Genomic DNA, 24,656 nt, shown 5'->3' on the forward strand with positions numbered 1-24,656 from the left:
AAGCCCGTGCCACCCCTGGAAGCCCTTCCAGCAGGCACAGGGGATGCCTGGCAGCGGGGTTTATCCCCCAGCCACAGGCACCGTGGGACCCCCGCCACCCCACCGCTGCCTCCTCCCTGTTGTGTTTGCTCAGCTGCAGCTCAGCTCCAGTCGCCGTCTTCCCAGGTCAACAAAAGCAGCTGAACCCCAACCTGCTGCTGGGTTCAGAGCGTACCAGGCTTACCTCCCAGCACAGCTCTCCTCCAGCCTCGCTCCCCTCCCCTTCTCTCCTTGTGGCCGCACTGATCCAGGGCCCACCCGGTGGCCAAAACGCTCCCAGGGGTGCCGGCACCGGAGGGGATGCAGCCACCCCTGCCCCTTTTGGGGTGCCCCCCCAGCACCCCAACCGAGCAGGAAATGCTAAAGGCCAAATTCTCAGCTGAGGCAAACCGGTTCAGTGCCTCCGACCTCGGCGGAGTTGCACCCATTTGCACCAGAGGAGGATCTGACCGTGCGCGTAGCTTGTATCGCTCTCTGTATTTATATACGGGTGTGTGTGGAGATGTGGTACAGAAATATATATGTAGGAAATAATTTAAGAAACATCCGAGACAGCATGCTGTGCTCTTGTGTAGGGCTGGGGAGGCAGCTGCCCGCCTCCCCTGGCACTACCAGCTTTGATTCACAAATGGAAACAGAGTCTTGAATTAAATTAAAAACTGCACGCGCACGCACACGCACACACACACGACACGTTGCAGAGGCTGGAGGACTCAGAGGCGTGATGCTGGCAAGTCCAGGTGTCCCTGAAGAGATCAGATCGACTAAAGGCAAAGGGTGGGTGTGGGGGGGAAATAAATAAATGAAACCAGCAGAGGGGGTCTCACTCGTGCCAGTGCTGGTGCTGTCTCTGGTGGGGTCGGCAGGAGCTGCTCAGCCGCGCATGTCCCGCTGCGAGCTCACCGGGCTCAGCGACACTTGCCTTGGACCCATTTTCTCCTTCGCCACGTGCTTCGCTTCTGCTCCATCCCTGGACTTTTTACCACCTTGGTCTTTAAGGGCGAAAGGAAAAACCCAGCCCTGAGTAACCCCTTGAGCCGTTTGGTCCAGCTCGCTCCTTCCCGACAGCCCCGAAGCGGGCTCTGCAGACCTTCCCATGGGCTTTCAGACCAGAGTGACCTCAAAAAAACAGCCTAAAACCCCTAGAAAAAAAACAGGTAAACGACCAGTTTCTTCCCAAACTCCTCCTCGTTCCCCATCCTGCCCTCCCTGAGCATCCTGCGGGACCGACTCCACCATGCTCCGAGCCATGGCAGCCAGGCGCAGCAGGGGCCGGGAAAGCGACCGAACCGCGTGTGAAGAAACGACCCCAAGGCTCCAGACTGCTGCCATCCCCCCTTCCCCTCCCGTCCCACTCCTCCACGGGATACGGAAAGCCCCCGGGGCTGCAGCAGCGGGGCCGCGGATCAGCTGGGGAGCAGGACGTGCTCCAGAAAGTAGGTGATGGAGTCCCAGTGCTTCCAGAGGAAGAAGAGGAAGAGGACGAGCAGGGCGGTGCTGAGGATGCGCATGCGGGTCTTCATGAGCGGGGTGATGAAGTTGGCGATGGTGGAGACGAAGACGAGCAGCACGGCCATCAGGGCCAGGATGACATTGATGAATTTGCCCAGCAGCGCCCGGGCGTTGGCGTTCTCCACCCCTTCCAGCTGCACCACCTGCTGCTGCTGCTGCTGCAGCTCCAGCTTGGTCACCCGCGTCAGGCACGACTCCACCGCTTCCTGCAGGACGCAGCCGCGTTAGACCCGACCGGTGGCGACGAGGGATTTGGGGATTTGAGGATTTGGGGATCTGGGGGTTTGTCCCCACGCTCTGAGACTGCAAAGTTTTGCTTGCGCAGCTCCGGTACGTGCCCAACCTCATGGCGATGTGCTGGGGCACAGACAGGTATTTTGGGGACATGGCTTAGGTACCAGCTTCTTGCTGTGATGCTGTCCCAGCAAGGACCTCACCTGGAAGGTGCTGGCACAGAAAAAGGGCTGCCCCCTCCCCATGCCCTGTCCCCCCCTGGTGCCGCGGGTGGAGGGCGCAGCGTGGTGCTGAGCCCTGGCGCTGCCCTACCTGGATGTCCCGCGCCCTCTCGTAGGACTGGTAGGCCACCTTCTCCTCCATGCTCGCCAGCTCCTGCTTCAGGTTGGTCATTTCGTTCTGGTGCAGCTCGGTGAGGTCGTTCAGCTGCTCCTCCAGGCGCTCGTACCTGGGCATGGGGACAGAGGAGCTCTGGGGCGGGCAGGACCCCAAAAAACCCCCCTCCTCCTTCCCCCTAATGCTGGGAAAACCGTTCTGGTTTTCCAGGAAGGGGCCTCGTGGTCCCCAAAAGAGCCACCCCGGGTGATGCACATCGCCACCCCACCCCCCCTGGTCCTACCTGTAGCGCTCCTCCTGCAAGCACTGAGTCATGTAGGTGTAATCCCGCTGCAGCTGCGCCTTGAGGTCCTCCATGGAGTCCTCCAGGTGCGACTGGCTGTCCTTGATCTCCCGGAGCTCCTCCAGGATGGTGTCGAAGTTGTTGTGGTGGCTGTCCAGAGTGTTGGATTTGGGGCTCCCTAAACCCCCGGGCCCTGCCCCGGAGTTGCTGCCGCCGGCAGAGCCCGAGGTGGCACTGGAGCACTCGTCGTCGCTGCCGTATTTGGGGCTGGACACCAGTGTGGCGCTGCCGCTCAGCGCCCGCGACGCCTCCTCGGGGTGCCCGTCGTCCAGCGTGTCCTTCAGGTGGGCGATGTTGTCGGCGCTGCCGAATTTGTTCCGGATCAGGCTGGCGAACTCCCGGGGCTTGGAGACCACGGCGGTGTGGGTGGCTTGGGACAGCCCCGAGAGGCCTCCCTTGACCCCCTCCACCACGCCGCCGCCGAAGCCGCTGATGCTGGAGCGCACGTTGGCGCCCACGTCCTTGAGACCTTGGTGCATGTCCCGGAAAACATCCTTGGGCTGCCGGGACGGGCCGTTCTGCTCGATCTCCTTCAGCTTCTTGTGGTAGTGCTCGAGCTTCTTGTGCAGCTGCGCGATCGTCTGCGCCGACTTCTGGTTCTTCTTCTCGAAAACCTGCTTGATGCGGGACGCCTGCTGCTTGTCCGCGTTGTTGGCCAGCTTCAGGTACTCGGCCACGTTGTCGTCCCGCGCCTCCTGCTCGATCTTGATCTGCTCGGTGATCTTGAGGATCTTCTGGTGCAGGTGCTCGATGGCAGCTTTCGTCCGGTGGGGGTCGGGGGTGCCGTCGGGGACGTCCAGGCAGATGGGGCCGTCGGCATCGCCGTGGCCGGCGGCGGCGGGCAGGCTGAGCGCGGTCACGTCCCCCTTGTCCAGCTGCGGGCAGAGACACGAGGGCAGGGCTCAGTGGGGGACAAACCCGAGCAGCCCCTGGGGATGGGGAGCCCCGAGCACCACGGGGGTGCACGGGGGGAACGGGAGCAGCGGGGTGGGGAGGAAGGAGCAGGAGAATGGTTAACAGGGAGGAGGTTTGGAGAAAGTGGGTTTATTTTGTGTTTTTATTTTTTTTTCCTGGTTGCTGGAGCGTTTTCCAGCCGTGCCGCTACTGCAGGCATCCCAGGAATAAGCCAGCTGGAGGACGCAGCACCAAATTAATTATACTTAAGGGCTGGTTTGGGCTTTCAGCGAGGAAAATGCACCGCTGGGAGCTCAGCTCTGGCTTTCCGTCCTCGCTCGGAGCAGAGACACCCGCAGCTAAGGCTCTTAGCCTAGACACGGAGCGGAGCCATCCAGGAAAGGAGAAGCTTTGCCCTAGCCCCTGACTCAGCTCCCGAACCCTCGGCAGCAGCAGGCGGGATGCTCGGAGCCCCCCAGCTGCCTTCTTTCCCTGGGGTTTCTCCCCTGGCATCGCTACACCCCTCTGCAAACGCGTGCTGCCACCTACCAGCGCGTTTCGAGATGGACAATTTTAGCTGGGAAAAAAAATCCACCTGCCCGAGGCCGCTCTTCAAATCCCAAATCCTCCAAGCCAGCCTCCGGCCCCGCGCTCACCAGCCCTCGCCGCCCGAAAATCCCAAATCTTCCCCTGGCTGGGCTTTACAGGCGGATTCCTATGCAAATCTCCGCGGTTGTATAAATGGCTCCTGGCTTCTAATTAAGAGCTGCTTGAAAGTTAAATACTGTTGGCAGCCCTGAATAATTTCTCATTTCCATCACACTTTCCCCGAATGACCCTTTAATAGGGATAATGCTGCGAGATCGTCACGCAGGGGCGTGTTATCACCAGGAAATGCCTTGTGCAGGAGGGAGGGATGCTCTCCAGGCGCTGTGTATCCACAATCCCATCTGTGATGAGTCCCAGGCAGGGCTCGGAGAAGCACTGAAAATGTTTTTTCCCTCCCGTTGCTGCTGCATCTCCTCCCCCCTCACTGCTCAGCGGGTCTGCGAGGCGGCTCTGCCTGCCTCCGTGGCTCTGGGGTGTGTGTAGGGTGGAAATGAGGTAGGGTTTGCACTTGCAGGGGACCACCGGGACGTTGGTGTTTCATGCAGGGGTCTTCTTGGGATGGTTTGAGCCTCGCAGCTGGGCAGGGAGGGAGCTCAGGCACCCCCCAGCCCCTCTGCTCCTCTTCTCTCTCCGTTACTGATCTACCGGGGCAGGGAGGATGCGAGCAAAGGGGAAGGACAAGCAGCCCCCAGCCTGCACAGAGCTCCGGGAACAGAGCTGCAAGTGGCTTCATCCCTGGTGGACCAGCATTTTCTGAAAAAAAACCCAAAGCACCCACCCAGCAAAGCTGCAGGCTTTGCAGACTGCTCCGGGCTGTCCTCGGTCACCCCGCTGCAGCCCGCAGCCCACGGAAGGGTTTCGCTTTTGTTTCTTATCGAGGGGCAGAACTTGGAAGCAGCAGGAAATTGCTTCTTTTTTTTTTTTTCCCCCCAGATGCACAACGAACAAAACCACCCTTAGAAAAGGAAGGCGGCCCTGGAGAAGCCGAAACGGGAACCCCAAAGGGGGCCAACAAAGCCAGGAAGGCTTCGTCTCTACGACGTGTGGGGTTATCGCGGCGGAGCCTCCTGTTCCGCTCATCCTGAAGCTGAATTTGTTATTTCCATGCATTTTCGAGGCACATCGGGTACAAGCCCACAGCACGAGCCGTGCCGGGGAGCTGGTGCTGGAAGGAGCCAGGCGAGCAGAGCTTTCGGGAGATACCTGCGGGGATCTGAGCTGTGCACCAAAGCAGCGGTGACGGCGGGGAGGTGAAGGAGCCCTTGTTCGTGGGGTGCTTCAGGGGGGTGCAAGGACCTCCAGAGCACTGCTGCCAGGCTCCCTGGGTTGCCTGCGATTTGCTTAATTAGGGAAATTGCTTAAAAGGCACGGCTGGAGAGAGGTGGGGAGACGCCAGGCGTTTCCCAGGGGGTTCAGAGAAACAGGGGAAGGTTTGGGAAGCACCGAGCCCCCTCTTCACAACTGCCCCAGCTGCGCCTGACCTCGTGCGGCGCTGAGCTCCTGCAAATCCACTCTTTGGGATTTATTTGTGGGAGTGTATTTGGGAGCACGGGGGGAAGGGAGGGCAGGGTGGCGGCGAGCGGCACGGCCCCGATGCTGCCCATCTGCGCTGACGTGGCCGGGGTGAAATCCCTTCCCCAGGCACCACAGAAAGCTCTGCCCTGTGTGAGGGCAAATCCTCCGGTAACCCCAGCAGGTTCTTGCTGTGAAAGCAACAAAAACAACCAAAAAAATAATAATAATAATAAAAAAAAGCCAACACAGACCTCTGCAGCATTAACAGGCGGTGCCGGCTAAATCCCAGCAAGCCCAAATGACTGTGCAGCGGATTTACTGGGGGGATTAGCAAAAGCCACACTTTCCCTACGTGCAGAAAACATTCTGGTAGGCACGCTGAGATGGAACCGTTCAGCTCCCCCAGCTCAGTCTCCAGGCACGCTCGGAGGGGAGAGCAGGGGCTGATGTGGGATGCAGGAGGAATGCAGGACGCGGGAAGAAAAATGCTTCTTATCACCAGAGTTCAGCCCAGGAGAGCTGAGATATGCAGAAAGGCTCAGGCTAATAAGCTGAGCAAACAGGACTCGGAGGGCTACAGGCGGGCACGGTTACGCAATGCCGCTTTATTTGCCGCTGTGGGTTTGGTGGAAGAGAGCCCAGGTGGCAGGTGAGGAGCTCGGGGCCAGGAGCTGCCCCGTGGGCTCGGGGGGGCCGGGCTGCAGCCGTGTCCCCAGCGCGGGGCTCTGGGTCAGCCGGCACGCCCATGGGCTGGAAGGGAGTGAAACCGTTTTGAGAAATCGCAGAATTGGTCCAAAGTTGAGCACAGAACTCTCGGGAGGCTTCCTCGAGCTCCTGGCTATTCTGCTTTCTGTATGCTTACAGCCCCCCCTTATTCCTCGGGGGGCTCCAAGCACTTTACAAGCATAATTCGGGATCCTCCCCGTGCGTTCGGCACCGCGCTCAGCCCAGCACGGCACGGGGACGCTCGGGATGTCCCCAGCCTGTGCCATCCCCATGTGCACCCCCAGCCCTTTGCCTCCCGGAGCGGAGCCGCTATTCCCACCACGCTACCCAGCCCAGGAGCTGAAAATAGAAGCAGGAGCCCTGACTCACACTTCCCACTCTCCTTTCAAGCCCGCAGCACAGCGCGAAGCGGGCAGCCCTGTACCCCTTGCGCCCTGCCTGCTGGCCAGCACCAGCCCTGGCTGCACAAAGGGGAGGGCAGCAGCTGCCCCCGCACATTTCCCAGCCTGAAAATATTTTTTAATTACAGGGAAGCAGCACAGTAAGGATTTCGGTTGACAGCAGAGCTCCCCACCCTGCCCTTGCTGCTCCGGCACAGATCGCACCTTGGGCTCCAGTCACCCGGACACGTGTCCGGGTCCTGCGGGCAGCACCAGGAAAGAACCACCGAGAGAACCTGAATTTCTCTCTGCCCCCCTCCCCGCGATGCTATTCCAACCCGAAGGACCACAGGACCTACCTCCATGGCGGGCAGGGTCAGGTCCCCCAGGACTACTCGGCGCGGGCTCTCCAACCGCGTCCCCACCGTGGCGCAGCGCCTGGCCGCGATGCGCGGGCTGCCATGGCCGGGAGCAACGGCAGCCACGGGATTTAGGGGCAGCAGCGGGGGGGACGAGGGGGCTGCGGCCCCTGTCGGAGCCCCCAGCCCGATTTCAGGGCTGCAGCCCCCCCGGCAGAGCCGTCCCCGCGGCCCCACGAGCTTTGCAGGCGCGCGGGCAGCGAGCGCAGCATCGGGGCTGAGCTGTGTGCCGCGGGCTTGCCGACTCAGTAAATCCGCCCGAGCTGTTTACAGCTCTCACCGACTGTAGCTCTCAGGGCTGTAACGCAAGAAACACCCCTCATCCATCCCCCCCCTCCTCCCCAGCGGGAGCTTCACACCGCCTCCAGCCCCGCCACGCTGCCTGTGCCCCGCCATGGGGTGCTGAGCCGCTCTGCCACCATCTGCGCCGTCACAGCCCGGGACGCGAGGGTTGGGGAGAACCCGGCTGAGACGCACACAAAGCCAAATTCCAGGGGGGAAAAAATACAACATAGAAAGCAGGGAGCAGCCGCCGGCCGCATCCTGCAGCCCAGCACCGGCTCCGATCGAGGCCAAGCTCGTTGGATCCTCACCTCTCCGGGGTGAGCCCCGCTGCGGGGGGGTCTCCAAGGGGGAACGGGGGCAGCGAAAGCTCCGCGCTCTCTGCCTGCGTGTTTAACGCCCACGGCTGCCTGCGAGTGCAGGGCTTGCTCTCCGCTCCCTCCCTGCTCTCCCTGGGGGCTCCGTCCCCAGCTGAGCGTGGGCACCCACCGCGCTCGGGGCTGGCTCTGCGTGGTAATGCAGGCTCGGGGCTGGGGGCTTCCGCTGGGAAATATTTTGGAACGAAATCCACCACGTTCGGGAATCGCTCTCAGCTTCCAGAGCCCCAGTTTTAGCACGGCAGGAAAAAACACCAGGACCTCACCACCTGCCCCCGGAGTCACTTCAGGGCTGTGGTGCTGGGGACCCTGGTGCTGGAACCCCCTTTTTGGAGGTTTTTGCAGGAGCAAAGCAATTTTTGCACAGTGCCTGTGCAAACAGGCGCCGTGCAGACACGGCACAACCACAGCCCCCGGTGCAATGCCACCTTGCGCTGTGCCAAAAGCCATACAGCAGCCTGGGAGGGTTCCCGTAGCCCAAACCAAAAAAAAAACCACGGCCACCAAATGGGTTTGGGAGACAGAAAGCCAGGAACCAGCCAGCTCGGAGTGACGGGAAAGCTTGCACCGACTGTGGGAGCCGCTGCCACGGGAGGAGGCAACGCCGAGCGCAGCCATTCCGCCCACTCGCCAGCTCCAGGTACTTGATACTCGGCTTTCTCTCGGCCGTGATTCCCCCACGTGCAATTAAAGCGGTATTAAATGGCACAGCTGAGAGGCCGGCAGGGCTGTGGCAGGCTCGGGTACCGCAGCAGCTGCTGGCAGCCTGCAGTCCCCGTCAGCCACCGCTTTATGCCAGGGCCGGCGCAGCTTGTGCTGGCCAAAGCCAAAGTCCCGGGCGAGGAAGGAGACCTGGAGCCTGTTCCCAGCTCCCAGGACCGAATACGAGCGGTTGAGGGAAGCAGAATTCGAGCCCAGAGCCTTATCCTGTGCCAGCCCAAAGCCCCGAGAGCACCGTGATGATGCTGGGCTTGTCTGCGACCTCCAACCACCTGCAGCCACAACCCGAGCACCTGCACGGCTGCAGCGCCAAGCGCCAAGGATTCAGCTGCGGTTCTCCGGTCAGGCTCTTTTTCCAAAAAAAAAAAAGGCATAAAGACAACAAGAGCTCGGGAAGGATTTCGAGCCACGCATTTAATTGTACGGGCCAGGGCGATGAGCTGATCGTGACCCAGATCCATGTTTAATGGGGATGGTCGTTCTGTTCCCACAGCCGAGGCGAGCAGACAGCCCGCAGCACGGCTCAGCCTCGCCTCCCGTCATCTCTCGGGCTGTCCCTGCGTCTGTCCCTGCCCTGGAAGCTCATGGTGCCACCTCCGAGGTGCTCTGGGTGCAGACGTGGGCTCTGGCAGGCTAGAGAGGAGGGTGGCTGCGGGCTGCCGGTGCTCCCGGGCTGCAGGACCGCGTGTGGCTGCAGATAAGGGAGCAGCACGACAGGAGGAAACGGGCACAGGGGCAGGGACGCGTTTCCCGGAGCCACCCTCAGCACATCCTCCTGCACCAGCACCGTGCCCACAGCCCTCCGTGCTGCGAGGCTGCCAAAGCACAATTCAGCACCCCGCTAAATCCCTTGTTCCCTCCGAGGGACCCGCTGCGACACCGGCACGGTGCATGGCACCCCGGGGACAGCCCCAGCAGGGCTGGCAGGCGTTTTGGGGAGCCGGTGCTCGAGGGTGAGGAACAGACGGGCTGAATCCAGCCCCCAGCAGCACCGCTCGCCCGTTCTGCCTGCCTGAACAGCTCGGGGCTCCTACCCCGAGGTTGGGAAGTGGCCCTGGAGGGGACCGCTCGGTCCCCACGCCCCAGCCCCAGGACGCGCAGCCCCACACCAGCTGAGTGCCTGGGGACACAAGGGGGGGACCCTGCAGGCCACAAAACCCCTACGGGTGCTTCCTACACCCTGCACCGTCAGCAGCCCCCGTATTTCTCAGGTCTGTCCCCATGGATTTTGTAGGAAAAACTTCCTCCCTGCATCTTGCTGCGTCGGCACGAGCAAGCTGCGTGCGTGCCAGCACCGTGCCCGAGGGGCAGCAGGTTCCACGGATCCCTGAGAAGCGCCGATTCCCCCCCTAAATTGAACCCCCCAGGAGCAGAAACCAGCTGTGCCTACCATAGGGGGCCGAGCCCTTCTTCTGAGGAAGAATCTGCCCTCCCCAAGGCAGGTCCTGCAGCCGGGCCGAGCCCCAGGCAGCGGATGCCTGGGGACGTGACACATCTCCTATTAGTGGGGCACCGTCATCTTCGGCTCCAACACCTCCTAATGCCGCTTCTCGTTTTAGCACAGCAGCCCGAGGTCACTTCCCATTGCTCTTCCGTGGCCTCAGCAGGGCAGGAAAAATCCCCGGGTGCACGAGGAACTCTGGAAACCCCCTCGCTGCTCGGTGCCGGACTTCGCCTTTCCCTGGGTTAAAGCACTGTGGTCGGGGAGGAGGGGGCTCCTCGGGGCTGTGCCCCCCCTGGTTCAGGGGAACCCACCTGCGTGCAGCTCCTCAGCGCACGGGGAAGGCCGGCAAATAATGGAAGCAGTGGGGATGCAGCCTATAAATGCCCCGCAAAGCCAGCTGAGGCAGGGCTGCAGCACCTCCATCCCCAAGGCACGGCTCCCTCCTGCACGGGTGAGAAGCCCACGGCACCCTCGAGCCCCGGGACAGCTCGGGCAGCCTGGCTGCCACCCCCGGGGGGCTCGGCACAGCCCCAGCTAGAAGGAAAAGGGGGGAGATGGGCAAGGAAATTACCCGAGATGCCGGCGGCGGCGGACTCCCCTTCATCCTTAGCACTGGTTCTGCTGAGGAGGGTTGAGTCGGCTGCTTAGAAAGTGGGAGCTAGGGTTTTTCAGGCCTGCCTGCAAGCAGCAAATTTAGAAATAAATAAATCCCGGCTCCCGTGCGAAGGAAATCCCTGGATCGCCACAAAATCTCAGCGCGTTTGGTGCCTGCTGGGGCTGCGTGGTGCAGAACCCAGCCCCGACTGCCTACCGCAGCCCTGCCCGAGCACCTCAACCCACAGACGGGTCACCCAGCACCGACACACGGTGAATTTGGGGCTCTGGCTCTGCCTTTCCTGGCTGTGCCTGAGCTTAGCAGAGAAGCGAGGACAAAAGCAGAGAAGCAGCAGCCGAGCTGTGCGGCGGGGTGGCCGTGCCGGGGCTGGGGAAGCTGCAGGCGGATTCTCGGGAGCTGGGATGCTGCTGGAGCCGAACCCTTCCTCACCCTCGCTTCCCCCGATGTGTTTGGAGTCCAAAGCAGGAGACCTGCCCCAAAGGGGACCTGAAAGCTTGCGACCGGACCCTAGGAGCCAGCCAGCCCCGCGCACATCCTGACCCAGCACCCAGGCACTGCCCCGCTCCTCGCCCCCTGCGCACCCCGAGGGCCTCGCCAGCACCCGGAGGCTGGAAGGAGAGCGGGGGGGGGGGTACTTACAAAGACACTCAGCAGGGAATTTAAGAGCAATATCCTCTTCCCAGGGCAGGAGTCAGGAGGATGAGGTTCGGGCATGAGGGTGCCCTGCTCGCTTCTGCAAAGGGCTCGCTCTCCCTCTGCCATGGCTGCGGTTAAGGAGCGGAAAGGGGCAGAGGAAGGCGCGCCGTGCGCTTGCAGAGGAGGCTCCGCGAGGCTGAGAAGCAGCCAAGAACAGGCAGCGCGGGGCTGGCGAGCGGGGAGGGAGCCCAAAGAGGGGAGAGGCAACGGGCTGGGAGCCGCAGGGGCCGGTCCCAGCGCCGAGCACAAGCGGCACCGCCGTGCGCTGCCTCGCCACGCTGCCCTTGGCACCCAGGGGACACCAGCTGGGCACAGCGTGGTCACCACGAGGGGCTCCTCTGCTCGGACCACCCCTCACAACTAGGGTCCTGGCTGTGCCGGGAGAATTTTGGGGGAAAATTCTGGCTGTTTTACCGGAGGGAAGCACCCCGGGAGCTCTAGGGGTGGTGCTGCCACTTCTCCGGTTGGGTCCCGCGGTGTGAGAGGTGCCAGCAGCAGCCCCAGCCCGTGCTGCAGCTGGATGTCGGTGCTGCTGGTGGCTGAGCCGGTGCTCGTGCTGCTGTGGGGGATTTGCAGTGGCTTATATGGGCAGGGTTTGTGGGGGGGTGTAGGGAGAAGGGGACGCAGCAGGGTGAGGAGTCCGGAGGCAGGACCCTGCTCTGCCCATCCTGACTCAGCCTCCAGGAGCCCAGTTCTGCTCCCGGCCCCACCGCAGCCTCCAGCTGCTGCTTCTGAGAGGCCGTGGGATGGACACAAACCCTCGCCCACCCCATCCGCCCCATCAGGTCACCCCTCCCCACCCCAGCTGCCTCCCGGGGCAGGCGGCAGCGTGCGTTTGGCATCCCCTGCCTGTCGGCGAGCAGGAGCCGGGGGTGGGCTGGAAACAACAGCCATATGTCAGAGAAGGCTGAGGAACACGATGTCTTTTGCTAGGGGGTGAATCAGTACGAGAGCCTGATATTCTCCTTCTCCTGAATTAATTAAGCAGCAATCCCGGGTGTCTTTGTCTTCCCAGCTATTATCTGCTCTTCCCCAACCGCTCCGCAAAGCGCCAGCCCGATGGAGGGAGGCGATGAGCCCCCCCCACTGCCACCACGCAGGGACTGTTGTTCCCCTGTGGCACATGGGGACAGGGACATGGGGGCCAGCACTTGCCCACGTCCAGCTCCGGGGTCTTGGTTTGCTGAGGAGCTCAGCAGCTCCTCCTGAGAGCCACGGCACTCGTGGGGCCGCACGGAGGCGTCGCCGCTCCTGAAGAGGTGCAAGGAACTTCACCGTGCGCACGGAAGCGTTGGCCCCGTTCCCAGCTGGGGAAACTGAGGCAGGGAACCAGGAGAAACCCTACCCAAAGCTCCCAGCAGCATCCCCCTGCCCGAGCCACACCACCCGTGCCATCCCCGTGCACAAAGGATACTCCAGAAGCGCTGTGGAACAAACCCGGCTTCCTAGCAGCAAGCTCCTGGCACCGCGGCATCTCCTGCTCAGCGCCCCCGAGGCTGGGCTGCGCGGGGTCCCCGCCGTCCCTCCGCCCGTCCCAGTTGTCCCAGTTGTCGACTGAGACAAGTTCTGGGTAACCGGAGCCGTGGGAGGCGAGCGAGCCGTCCGTCCCCTCCCCGCCCTGAAACCCAAGGCGCTGGGATGCCAGCGGAGCCCAGCCGGTGCCAAGCAAAGGGGAGCTGAACTTTGCCTGAGTGCCCCGAGCAGCGGGGCGAAGGCTGCCAGCACCCGGCTGCTGTTCGCCTGCTGGGGCCACCCGGAGCCCCCCCCAAAATCCCCTCTGTGTCCCCAAGCCAGTGGAACCCCCAGGGTAGGTGCTCAGGGGACGCTGGGGTCTCCAACCGGCCTCACCCTGACACGGCCACGCACACGGTGGGCACCTAAAGAGAGCGGGGGGAATCCTGTGCCTCTGAGGACACCGGGGATCGGGCTCCAAGGACCGACCCCCCCACCCCAAAGCAGCCACCCCGAGCCTATAAATACGCGAGGCTCCAGCCACGAGCCTGAAGCCGGGACGTGCACAAGGAGCCCCCCGTTGCCCCCCGCTGTGTCCCCGCTGTCCCACGGGGGAAGCATCTGCGCCGGGAGGGCTCGGGGGGGTCTGGCAGTGGTGGCAGCTGGTGCTGTCACTTCCCTGGGGACAGTGAGGACGGACGGATGGACAGATGGACGGACGGACACCCGCGTGCCACCCGTCACCACGCACGCCGCTGCGGTAACGCTGCCCTCTAACGGCACCATCCAGCCCCCAGTTCCCCCCCTTGGCCCCCTCCCAGCCCCACTGCCCCTGTGTTTTTTTTGGGGGGCTCACCTGGCCGTGCCCCATCCCGCAGGCCCCGCAGGTTTCCACGCAGCTCCCCGGCAGCACCATGCCCCCAGCCCCTCCGCGGTTCCCCCCGGGGTGCTCTGACCCCACCAGCACCGGCTCCCGGTGCTGACCCCGCTGCCAGGGGGGGGCTCGGAGCCCAAGGGGGGGCCCCACAGCCGCTGCTGGCTGGCTCGGTGGCTGGCCCCGGTGGTAATCACCTCCTGTCCGCCTGCCCGGTGCTGGCGGGTCACCAGGAGGAGATTAGTGAGATAAGGGGGCAGCTCTCCAGCACGCCCCCGTTGCCGCCTGCAGCCTCCCTTTGCCCCACTGCTGCTGCTGCCACCCCCACGTGTGCCACCACGGCCGCAAGTCGTCACCTCCTTGCATTAAAAACCCAGCAGCACATCCCAGCTGAGGCACGAGGGTGAACCCCAAAAATGCCTGGGGGAGCAGAGGAGCTGGAAACCCAGCGGTGCGCCCCGCAGGGCTCCCCCAGGACACCCGAGGGGCTCCGTGGGGAGCAAAATCTGGGCTCAGGGAAGCCTTAGAGGTCAGGCAGATGGACTAGGTGACATCTGAAGGTCTCTTCTGAGTGAAATGTCCTGTCCCATCCTGTCCTATCCTATCCCAAACCCCTGGGCACGCAGGGCACAGCTGCAGTTCTCAAAGCAGCCCCAAGCCGCAGAGCCGCGGGTCCCAAGCCGTGTGCCACTGCCCGCAGGAGGCAGGGGACAGCTCTGCCACCTCCCCCTGATCCCACCCTCACCTCTGCTGCTTTTTGTGCCCAATAGGGACGGTTGGAGGCAGCCACAAGGATGTGCACTGCAGGTGGGGGCAGCCCTGCAAAGCGGAGCCTTGTCCCCAGCCGTGTCCCCTGCCTGTGGTGCACGGTGACGGTGCCAACCCTTCTCTTGGGGGCCTGAGCACGGCCCCGTGTGGCTCCGGTTACTGTTCGGGCTGCTGTGCCAGGGCACGGGATGGCTCAGACAGCGTGGGGGCACACGGGACAGCTCTCCAGTTACACCGAGCCCCAGCCAGAACCAGCACCCGGTGCTGAGCACCCAGACGGTGCCGCGGTCCTGTCCCCGTGCCCCCCCAGGCAAAGCCTTGTCCTTGGCAGCTGCCTCCGGTGGGGAGGACACGGGAGGGGGGCTGGGAGCTGGTGGGGACCGTGGGGACTCAGTGAGGAACCAGCTCAAAAAGGTGGGGAGAGCAAACCCGGCAGGAGCCTAATGGGAAAAACGAAACGAAAAGGCGAGAGCTGCTCAAAAACTGAGGCTGAGCAATTCCACGAGGGATTAAGCCAGCGCGCTCGGGCGGTCACGGAAAATTCAGCATGAAGTTTCTGGGGGAAAACGGCTTTTCTGCAAGGGCCCTCGCTCCCCTGGGGCTCCGGCTTCCAGTCCGAGGGTGAAATGGGGCCGTGGTGCCCTTGGTGCTGCCACGTCCCCCCTGCGGGTGTCTGTGGGCACGCAGGGGCTGGTTTGGCCCTTGCAGAGACGAGGGCTTCCTCCCAAGCCCCAGGAAGGTTTTCCTCCTGCCCACAGGGATTGATTTTCAATAGCGTGCAAGTGCCAAACGCTTTTATCATCCTGCAAGGCTCCTGCGGGCCCCGGGACCTCAGTGGCTGCTGGATTTGTAGCTGAAGGAAGGGGAAGTATTTTGGCCAAGGCCAGGTGAGGCCGGAGGGCTCGGCACCCTCTCTGGCCACGGTACCCACGGAGGGATGGAGGAGGCAGACGGAGGGGGCAGCGGGCAGGAGGCCGGCCTTCCTTTGGGCCCTGGAAAAATAATATGGCACGAGAATATCACGTAGCTCTTGTTTCTCTAAATAGCTCTTTTTCCACTGCTCCACAAAGGCGCCAGCATTGCCTCTCTCCTTACTACTCTTTGTGCCATATGCAGTTAATTATTCATCCCTTTATTGCGCGCTTTGTGCTGCTCCGTGAGCAGTCCCGGACCCGCTCTGCTCCCCCTCCCCAAGGTTTTGGAGCTGCTCCGGCTCCAAACTTCGTCTGCAACCGCAGGGGGACCAGCAGGACCGGGCTCCTCGCAGGGCAGAAGCCAGGGGCCATGTGGAAGAAATTTGGGTTTTCTGAACCTGGCCCTGCACTGGCACAGCTTGGAGGAGAGGGAGCGGGGAGGAGTGGGGCTGCTGGGACACGGGCAGGCGGTCCCGGTCGGTAAATGAGGAGGAGGAGGACCTAAAGAGCTGGTTCCTGTGACATGTCTCCCCTCTGGGGCCAGATTCCCACGTCCTGGAGGTGCCCCCGGCCCCACGCCACTGTCACAGGGACCGGCGCTGGCACCAGCCGCCAGCGTCAGCTGCAGCCCGAGGCGGCGGAGCAGAAAAAGCCGAGCGAAAAGAGAAAGAAAAAGGATCTGGTTAGCATCTTTCCATTACCTCACGGGGCAACGGGAGTCTCCGGGTCAGATTGCCCTCTCGGGCACTGAGCGCCAAGGGGAGAGGAGCAGCCTCGGGGGGCCCTGCTCCTGGGGACCTGACACCCCCTCCGCTAGCGCACCCCAAAGCTCTGCCCAGCCGCCTTCATCCTATTACAGAGCTATTCCTGGCCGTGCAAAGCATCTTAGCCGTGTGCTGCCACCTCCCTCCCGCGACCTGCTACCACTGCCCTCCCTCTTTTGGTGCTGCTGAGCCCCCCAAAACTCAGCCGCTCGCCCAACAACACAGGCAGGGGCTGCCCGAGCCCGCCTGGCCACGTCCCTGCCCCGATCCACAGCTTTGCCAATCCGCTGCTGGGGCTTGAATCATAAAAAGTGGATGCTGCCAGCTGCTGGGGCTGCAGACGGCTGACACCCGCCAGCTGCAGACACTAAGAAAAGAAGCAGAGAAGGAGAATCCTTGCAATCCTTTATTTCTGAGTGCTGGGCTAAGGATTTTGTGGCACTGCCAAACCCAGCGCGTTTTGGCAAGGCTGAGCTCCAGCAGGGGACGTCATGGGGGCAGCCCACCCCCTGGCAGCAGCCCCCTGCCCTCCCGGCACCGCTGCGGGTGCCGTTCGCCTCCCGCCACCTGTACCTTGTCCTCAGCGCGCCGTGTGGCTGTGCTAATCTCGGCTGTTTCATAATTAACAGGGCTAAACGCGAGATGGAAACACCAGCCTCCCCGTTAGCTATGCGCAGCGCGGTTTAACAATCACAGCGGGGGGAGGGGGGGGGCACCCATTTGCAGCCTCAGCCCGGCACAGAGCGATCCTCTGCTGGGCACCAGCAGCACCACCGGGCAATTTTGTCCCCAAAGGTCACTTTTCCTTTCATTCTGCCTGCGTCCATCCCTGCCCCTATAAAATAACCGGCTCCGAACGCAGCCTTGCTCATCCCCATCCCTTCTGAGCCAATAACCAAGGCGGTGTCTTGGCTTTTCCTTGCTCATCTCCATCCCCTCTTGGCGAATAACCAAGCAGGTGGCCCTGCTGTCTCGTCTGCCCAAACTTGGGTTCGTTCTGGCTGTGGCCTGAGGCTCTCTGGGTGTCCCGCTGTCCTGGTTAACAGCAGGGGCTGGGTGCTGGGACTGCTTCCCAGCACGGATTTCATTCTCAAAATCCATCCACGGGGCTGAGCACCAGCACCCCGCAGCAGTTTCTGCGCACTGAGCCCTCTCTGGGTTAGCAGCAGATCCAACCCGTGTCTGCCCGGCAGTAGGGCAGCAGTCACCTCCTGACTCACACCTCAAAGCAACAGCTGAGGGGCTCAGATGGGAAATATTTGTCCACAGCACAGCGAAAAATCAGTGCTATCCTGCCACAGCTCTTCCAGGAGACAACCTGAGCGCGTGGAGGAACGGGAGCAGGTTGCAGGTGCCTTCAGTCCCGTGCTAAAGACCTCAGGTGGGATTCATTACCAGGATCCCACTCTTACCCAGCCTCCTCCATCCCCCAAATCTCGCTCTGGGAGTGGGGGTCAGCACATTCCTGCCTTCCCCAGCCCTGGCAGAGGCACAGACCCCCGCAGCCTCCACCCCTGGCTCCTCCACAACCCCCGTGCACCCCGAGGGGACGTTTCACCACCCCGTGCCCCCCTCCAGCCCCCCCAGGGGTAGCAGGTCGCAGCCCTACCTTATCGGCCAGGCTCTCGGTGTCCTCGGTGAGCAGGTAGACGGCCCCGCTCTCGGCCAGGAGGATGGCAGTGTCGGTGGTGGAGGAGGACCTGGGCCGGCCCTGGTGCTGATGCAGGATGGCGGTGAGGCTGCTGTCCTGGGGGGCTTTTCGGACGAGGTGGGGGCTGCCTTTTTGGGGCTCGAGCGAGCCGCTTTTGGCCCGCCGGCTGCCGCTGTGCAGGCTGGTGCCGCGCTTGATGGAGGGGCGCGAGCGGATCTGCTGCAGCACCCGGTTGAAGGCGGTGGGGCGAGCCGGGAGGTCGTGCAAGGAGACGGCGTAGGAGACGCGGTGCATCTCTGGGGAGCGCTCCTTCTCGTCGGGGGACTCGTGGTCCGACAGCCCGTAGTGCGGCGGCAGCGAGTCCTGCGAGCTCTGGTGCTCCCGCTCGCGCGACCGCCGCCGGCTGTGGAAGAGGTGCTTCAAGCCGTGGCCGAACATGGAGCCCTCGGACAGCTGCTGGATTTTCTGCGAGGGGAAGAGAGGAAAATGATGCCCCGATACTGCCCGCGAAGGCTGGCATCGCCTCGCTCCCAGTTTGATGGCACAGATGCCCTGGCAAGTGGTAAATGGGCCCCGCCAGGGATGTCCCCGGCACGGCTCTGATGGATGGTGCCGGTGCCAGCACCGTGGGATGGGATGCTGAGGGGTTAAAGAGCTGCTGGAGGGTGCTGGGGACCCTCGCACCCAAAAGGAGCCGCCAGGGTACCCGTGGCTGTCGGGTATCAGCGCCCAGCTGGTGGCACGGAGGGCTGAGGACACGCGAGGTGGCTCGGTGAGGCTCAGGGCTGCGGCTCCAGCAGCATCACCCACACCACGGGAAGGTCTCTGATGGGTGCTGTCCCTCTGAGATGCCTCGACCTGGGGCAGCAGGGGCACAGCAGCATTTTCTTCAGCAAGAAACCCCCCCGGTCAAGAAACCTCAGAGCCTCGGGCACCAACACGCTGCCAAGAGCCAGCTCCTCTCCGAAATGGGATTTTTCCACAGCCCCCCAGCCCAGCACGGACCAGGCTGGCCCCGTGGAACGGTGACACCACAGCTCCCAGCCAGGGACCAGCAGACAACGTGGCATGAGGCTGCTCTCGGCTCCAAAACAGGGACGGTGCCAAGCGAAGTGCCCGAGCCTTGAGGCCGACAATCCTGACCCTGCTGCGGTCCGGGGACATTTCAGCCCTGATTCAGTGCGGCTGGGACCTCTCCCTGGGGACGCTGGTTCCTGGAATCGCGGTGCCGTCATTTACTCGTGCCTGAGAACCAGCTTGCAGCAGGCTCCGAGCTGGGAGCCAGGAACAGCCCCAGCAGATTTGGCCAAATCCTGCTTTCTCGAGGAGGGGACAGGTCTGGGACAGGCTCCGGGAACTGCGGATGCCCACGGGACTTCGCGTCTGTACGGCAGGGACCCCACACCCTAACACCCCAGGCATGAAAACCCCGATGTCCCAGCCCATCAGGGCCTAACTGGCATCACAGCCACAACGTGCCCAAGGAATTGGGGTGCCACAGGCAGCACGGAGCCCCCACGGTGCTAAAGGCTGCAGGGCAAACCCTTAATCCCGCTGTTCCCCACCCGTAATGAACACCCCGATCCTTGCGGCTGTCCCCCAGAAGTAGAGGCTAAATCGGCAGTGCCGGCTTGCTGCTACTCGGGGAAATTGTGATTTAAATTTTCTGCTATTTATAGAGTCTCTATGGAAACAGAGGCAGCGTTTAGGTAGGTAATAACGCCAAACCCCCGGATTCCCAACACCGAAGCTACGGCGTGGCCCCGGGCGTGCTGTTAGCCCCTGGGGAGGTGCAGGGGGGAAGCAAGGACCCCTGCCCTGCCCTGCCTCGGGGAAAACGGGGAGGAAACCAAAAAAAATCCTACTACGAGGGCGCTTCTACAGCATCAGCACGGCAGGGGGAAGGCTCATCCCAGGATGCTGCTCCCCTGCACTGGGGGACCACTGGGTTTTGCCCTTGATGCTCCCCCCGTGCCGAAACCTCCCCATTTCCTCCCTAAATGTTTTTTTTTCAGCTCTTGCTGGGATCTGTCCCGATGCCCAGACCGTGTTTTTTGGGTTTCGGATGCGCAGGGAGGGGATCTTGTTGCTGTAACCTCCCGGCACAGCCCCACGCTGTGCAGTCCCACTCAACTCTTGGTGTTTTTAACAATTATTTACAGCCCTGGCCCACTCAGGGGCTCCAGCCAAGCCTTGGAAGCCCACTGGAAGCACTGTAGAGGGGCTGGAAAACCACCCCAAACCACCCCAAATCATCCAACACCCCGCATTTTAGGGCACGGGGGGAGCTGTTCGAACCAGCACCCCGCAGCCAGGCTGGGGACCAAGGCAAGGTCCCCACCGTGGGGCAGCACCGGGGTCCCAGACAAACATCTTCTGCCCAGGAGGATGCTCTCCTCGGGGGCTGGGGGCTCAGCGTGAAGCCCCCCGGGTGGAAAAGGGGGGACCTGGTGGGGTCCCTGCTGGCACCCCGAGAGTTTTGGGTGAGCTGGTGCTGGATGAAGCTGCTCCGGTGACCACACTGCTGCTGCTGCTGCTGCTCGAGCTGCTTGACAGCAGCTCTGCTCCGCCAGCCACAGGGGACCCAGCTCACCTTGGCGGTGTCCTTTTCAGACCAAAATACGCTGGGAAAATTGTTCGGGCGAGGGATTAAATATAAATGTACCTCGGCGTTCGGGATAGGGACCGGCGACCTTTATGCAGAGGCATCGTCCTCTAAATCCTGCCCCGGGAAGGGGCAAGAAAAATGAACCCAGCCCGTGGGACGGAGCTGCCACGAGGAACTGGGGGGTTCAGGCTTCCCCCCGACCCTCCAGCCACCATCTCCCAGCCCCACTGCTCGGGGCAGGGCACCCTCTGCACCCACAGAAGGGGCTGCGCGTCCCAGGGTGGGACCTCCCTGTGTCCTTCATGTCCCCTGCCCCAGGAGAGGCTTCGGGAAGCCCCCGGGAAGTTGGTTTTCCATTTATATGGGCTTGGATCAGGCCAGGGGAAGGGCTCAGGATGGTTCCCTGGTGTCGTTGCTGCTCTTTTGGGTTTGGGTTTTAAAGGAGGGAGAGGTCGGAACCGTGAAGATCGAGAGGGTGAAACTAGCAAAACGCCGTCAGGCTTCAACTTTCAGCCCCATCAGAGCAGCTCGTTTGGGAAAATAGGAGGAAACCCGGGGAGAGCGCTCAGCTCGGCCACGCTCGGGGAAAAGTGGGAGTGGGGCCGAGCAGGGAACGGCTCCGGGGAGGCACCGCGGGGCCGGGCTGCTTCCCTCTGCAGTGTTTTGTATGGATCCAGTCACTCTGCTGCAGAGCACAGAAATCGCTGCCACCCAACATATTTTTAAGCAGAACTATGTGTCATGCATCTGCTTTTGCCAGAAGTTGTTTTTCTTTTTTTTTTTTCCCCTAATGGAGCCTTCGCTCTCAGCGACGGAGCTGGATGTGGGGCTGGGGAAAGCGAAGCTGCCGCGGCTTTGCTGGGGTTTGGGGACGGAGACAACACAAAGCAGCCTTTTGTTCCCGGGGTCACCAGCTCAAAAAGGTTCTTAAACGTTAAAAAAAAAAAAAAAAGTTGACATCTGACGCTCGCCGGCTGCCCGCCGGGAGCCGAGCTCGCGGGGCTCGGTGCGGGGCACGAGGCCAGGCTGTGGCCAGGCACCCCCTGCCAAGGTGGATGCGGCACGGGAAGAGCAGCTCCAGCGGGGTTTGGGGCAGGAAATCCTTCTGGTTATGGTTTCCTTCCTCAAGCTGCCACCGATTGCAGCGACGGGAGGGGAGGTGGTGGTGGCAAGGCTGGGGACGAGCGCCCCGATCCCCCGTGGAGGCTGCGGGCGGCACCGGGCTGCGATTTGTCCCGCGCCGTGCCCGGCGAAGCAACTTTAAGGGTTCGGGTAATTAATTGCCGAGCTGCCAACGCGGTAACGGCGAGCATCAAGAGGGCAAACCCGCACCAGGGCAGCGTCCCTGCATCGATAAAATCAATGGCACTTTGGCAGGCTGAGCTCCGGCCGGGGCTGGACGCGCCACCCAAGGGACGTGGGTGGCTTCCCGGTGACTTCACCCCAAAAAGCTCCAGGTGACACCAAACACCTCGGGACGTGTCGTCCCCTGGCACAGGGGACCCTAAGACCTCGCCGAAGCGGTGCTGCCCCACCAGCAGGGTCCCTTTCCCGAGTGCCAGGCTCCCTCTGGGTGCCCAGAACCATTTTCCCACTTTTCTCCCAATTTTTTTGAACCCCCAGCCTGGAAGTGCCACCCCCGCGGGGTCCGAGCGGGGAAATTCACCTCTGCGGGCAAACCCACCCACCCCATGGGGACCTTTTTAAGGGCCGGGGATCTGAGTTGCTCCCGTCCCAACCCCCCGAGCAATTTCTGCCCAAACTTCAGCCGGGACCGGCCGCCCGGACCCCTGCCGGTGCTGCCGCCTTCCTCATTAACCGGAGCCAGGGGTTATTTATTAGGGTCTGCTCAGCCCCCCCTGCACAGGGACGGTGCTGTGACCCTACCCAGGACCCCAGGAAAGCCCGCTGGGATGATGCAGCCCCCCCAGAACACCCCCAAGGGGGCCTGCAGCCCCCCTTGCCCAGGGCTGGTGGTGACAGCGGGGTCCCCCCCAGCTCTCCCACCCTGCCCTATTGTGATCGCTGCTCTTTGGGGTCGGGCGGCAGCGGGGTGATGGCCTCGGTGGTGCTGAGCCCCGTGTATCCTAACGGACCGTGAGGCATCCCCAACCTGGGGATGGATGCCCCCCATCCCTGGCGGCACCCTACAGAAGGAGCATCCCTGTCCTGGGAGCGTCCCAACTGGGACCTGCTGGGACCGGGAGCATCCCAAAGCAGCATCGCTGTAGGGACATTCCCACCCTGTGATCGCTGTGGGACTGTCCTCATCCCGGGAGCATCCCCAAACCAAGAGCATCCCAAGAGCATCCTCATCCCAAGAGCATCCTGAAACCATGAGCATCCCGAAACCATGAGCATCCCCAAACCAAGAGCATCCCCAAACGATGAAGATCTCCATCCCAAAAGCATCCTTATCCCAGGTGCACCCCCAAACCAAGAGCATCCTCATCCCAAAAGCATCCCCAAACCAAGAGCATCCCCAAACCAAGAGCATCCTTATCCCAAGTACGTCCCCAAAACCAAGAGCATCCCAAGAGCATCCCCATCCCAAAAGCATCCTCATCCCAAAAGCATCCCAAAAACATGAGCATCCCTAAACCAAGAGCATCCCAAAAGCATCCCCAAGCCATGAGCATCCCCATCCCAGGACCATCCCCATCCCGGGACCACCCTCACCCCAAGCGCACCTTCCCCCCAAAAGCCCCCACCCCCGTGGGACCCCCCCCCCCCCCGGTGTGACCCCCCCTCCCCCGGTGGGACCCCCGCACCCCCAAGGTGACACCAGCAGCACCGTGGGGGTGCCGCCACCCCTTCTCCCTCCCACCCCACAACCGCTACCCCCAAAAAGGACCCCGGGGACCTCCCCCCCCGTTCCCCCCCGGTGCCCCCCGCTCCCTCACCTTGAGGTCCGGGGGCTTGGCTCTGGCCACAGCCCCCCCGCCCCCCACCTCGGGGGCCGCCGCCTCCCCCGGTTTGGGCTCCATCACGGTGGCAACGGGCGGCTCCCCGGTGCCTTCAGCCCCCTCCTCGGGCTGCCGCAGCTCGTCCGAGCGGCACCGCTTCATGCCGCCCCCCCACCCCCCCCAAAAAACCCCCCCGGCGGCGGCGGTGCCTACGGCCGCAGCAGCACCACCACCACCGGAGACGGCGGCGGTGGCGGTGGTGGAGGCGGCGGCGGGGGGCGGCGGCAGCCGGGAGGCCGCTGTGGGGCCCGAGGGCTCAGCGCCGCCCCCCCCCCCCCGCCCGCCGCTGCTGCCGCCGCCGCCGCCCCGCCGGGCCCGGCCCGGCCGCCGGCCCCGCGCCGCGCCGGCCCCGCGCCCCCCGGCATCGCCGCCGCCGGTACCGGGCGCCGCCGCCTTGAGCGGCACCCGCCGCAGCCAATGGGGAGGCGAGGAGGGCGGGGCGAAGGGAGGGGATTGGCTGAGGGGGAGCAGAGGGGTTGGGGGGGGGGGATTGGGGGGGGGGGGGCACGGTCCCGGGAGCGGGCAGCGGGGGGGGGATTGGGGGGATGCGGGAGGGAGCCTGCGGGGCGGTCAGAGGTCTTGTAATTAATGCATTCACATTTTTTAATTTGGTGGGTTTATTTGATGGCGGGATTTTTCTGTAAATTAAGAAATTTATTCTTTTTTTTTTTTTTTTTTTTTTTTAAATTTAGAATTTTTGTTTTCCGGACTTTTTTTTTTTTCATTTCTCAGCCATCAATTCTTTATTTTAATTTAGTATTTTTATTTTCCGGCGAGTTTTCATTTATAAATTATTATTTTTTATTTATTTTCTTATTATTATTATCTTTTGGTGGTTTATATTTTTAAATTATTTATTTAATTTCATATCTCTGGCAGTTTTCTATTTTCAAATAAATTCATTGTAATCTAGTATTTTTATTTTCTGGATTTTTTATTTTTAAATGAATTCTTTTTATAATTTAGTATTTTTATTTTATTATTATTATTATTATTATTATTATTATTATTGTTATTATTATTAATAATAATAATAATTTTTGATTTTTTAATTTCATATTTTTATTTCTGGCCTGTTTAAAATTTTAAATTATCATATTTTTCATTTAACAACGTAGGGGCAGTTTTTATTTTAAAGTTAACTTATTTTAATTTGGTGTCTTTATTTTCTGGCATTAAATTTACTTTCTAAATTATTTTGTAATTGATTGCTTTTATTTTATGGCAGATTTTTATTTTTAAATTAATGAATGAATTCTGATTTCCTCTTTTTATTCCTTTCCCCGTCTCTCCGCACTGAATACGCCTGGGGCTGCACTGCCCATGGTGTTTCTTTGCCCCTGCCCTGGTGCAGCCCCAAGGCTGGGGCCCAGCCTGCTGCTGCCACCCATGTCCCCAAACATGTCCCCAAACATGTCCCCAGCCGTGTCCCCATCCCTGTGGGCCCTGTTTGGGGTCAGCAGCGAGCAGCCCAGCCAGCTGCAGAGTTTTGGGACAGGCCAGGCCGGGTGGCAGCT

At 61.8% G+C, this 24,656-nt stretch overlaps 1 protein-coding gene across 5 annotated transcripts; it reads right to left on the reverse strand.

Annotated features, from left to right (window-relative positions):
* Positions 1 to 599: 599 nt before the first annotated feature.
* On the reverse strand, positions 600 to 23,396 carry TMCC2 (transmembrane and coiled-coil domain family 2). Of its 5 annotated transcripts, none has more exons than XM_027444795.3 (5): positions 23,077 to 23,396; positions 17,524 to 18,030; positions 2,405 to 3,339; positions 2,098 to 2,233; positions 600 to 1,757 (listed from the first exon to the last, which is right to left on the reverse strand). In XM_027444795.3, exons 1-5 carry the CDS (start codon positions 23,239 to 23,241, stop codon positions 1,446 to 1,448), a joined length of 2,055 nt encoding a protein of 684 aa, XP_027300596.2. In that variant the 5' UTR covers positions 23,242 to 23,396; the 3' UTR covers positions 600 to 1,445. The 5 variants fall into 5 exon arrangements, with proteins under 5 accessions (XP_027300596.2, XP_027300598.3, XP_027300599.2 ...); XM_027444797.3 differs by lacking the exons at positions 17,524 to 18,030; positions 23,077 to 23,396 and adding exons at positions 11,086 to 11,201; positions 12,557 to 12,683; XM_027444798.3 differs by lacking the exons at positions 17,524 to 18,030; positions 23,077 to 23,396 and adding exons at positions 10,402 to 10,508; positions 11,086 to 11,201.
* Positions 23,397 to 24,656: the final 1,260 nt, after the last annotated feature.

The sequence above is a fragment of the Anas platyrhynchos genome, chromosome 27, assembly GCF_047663525.1.
Source record: "Anas platyrhynchos isolate ZD024472 breed Pekin duck chromosome 27, IASCAAS_PekinDuck_T2T, whole genome shotgun sequence".
Classification (NCBI taxonomy): domain Eukaryota; kingdom Metazoa; phylum Chordata; class Aves; order Anseriformes; family Anatidae; genus Anas; species Anas platyrhynchos.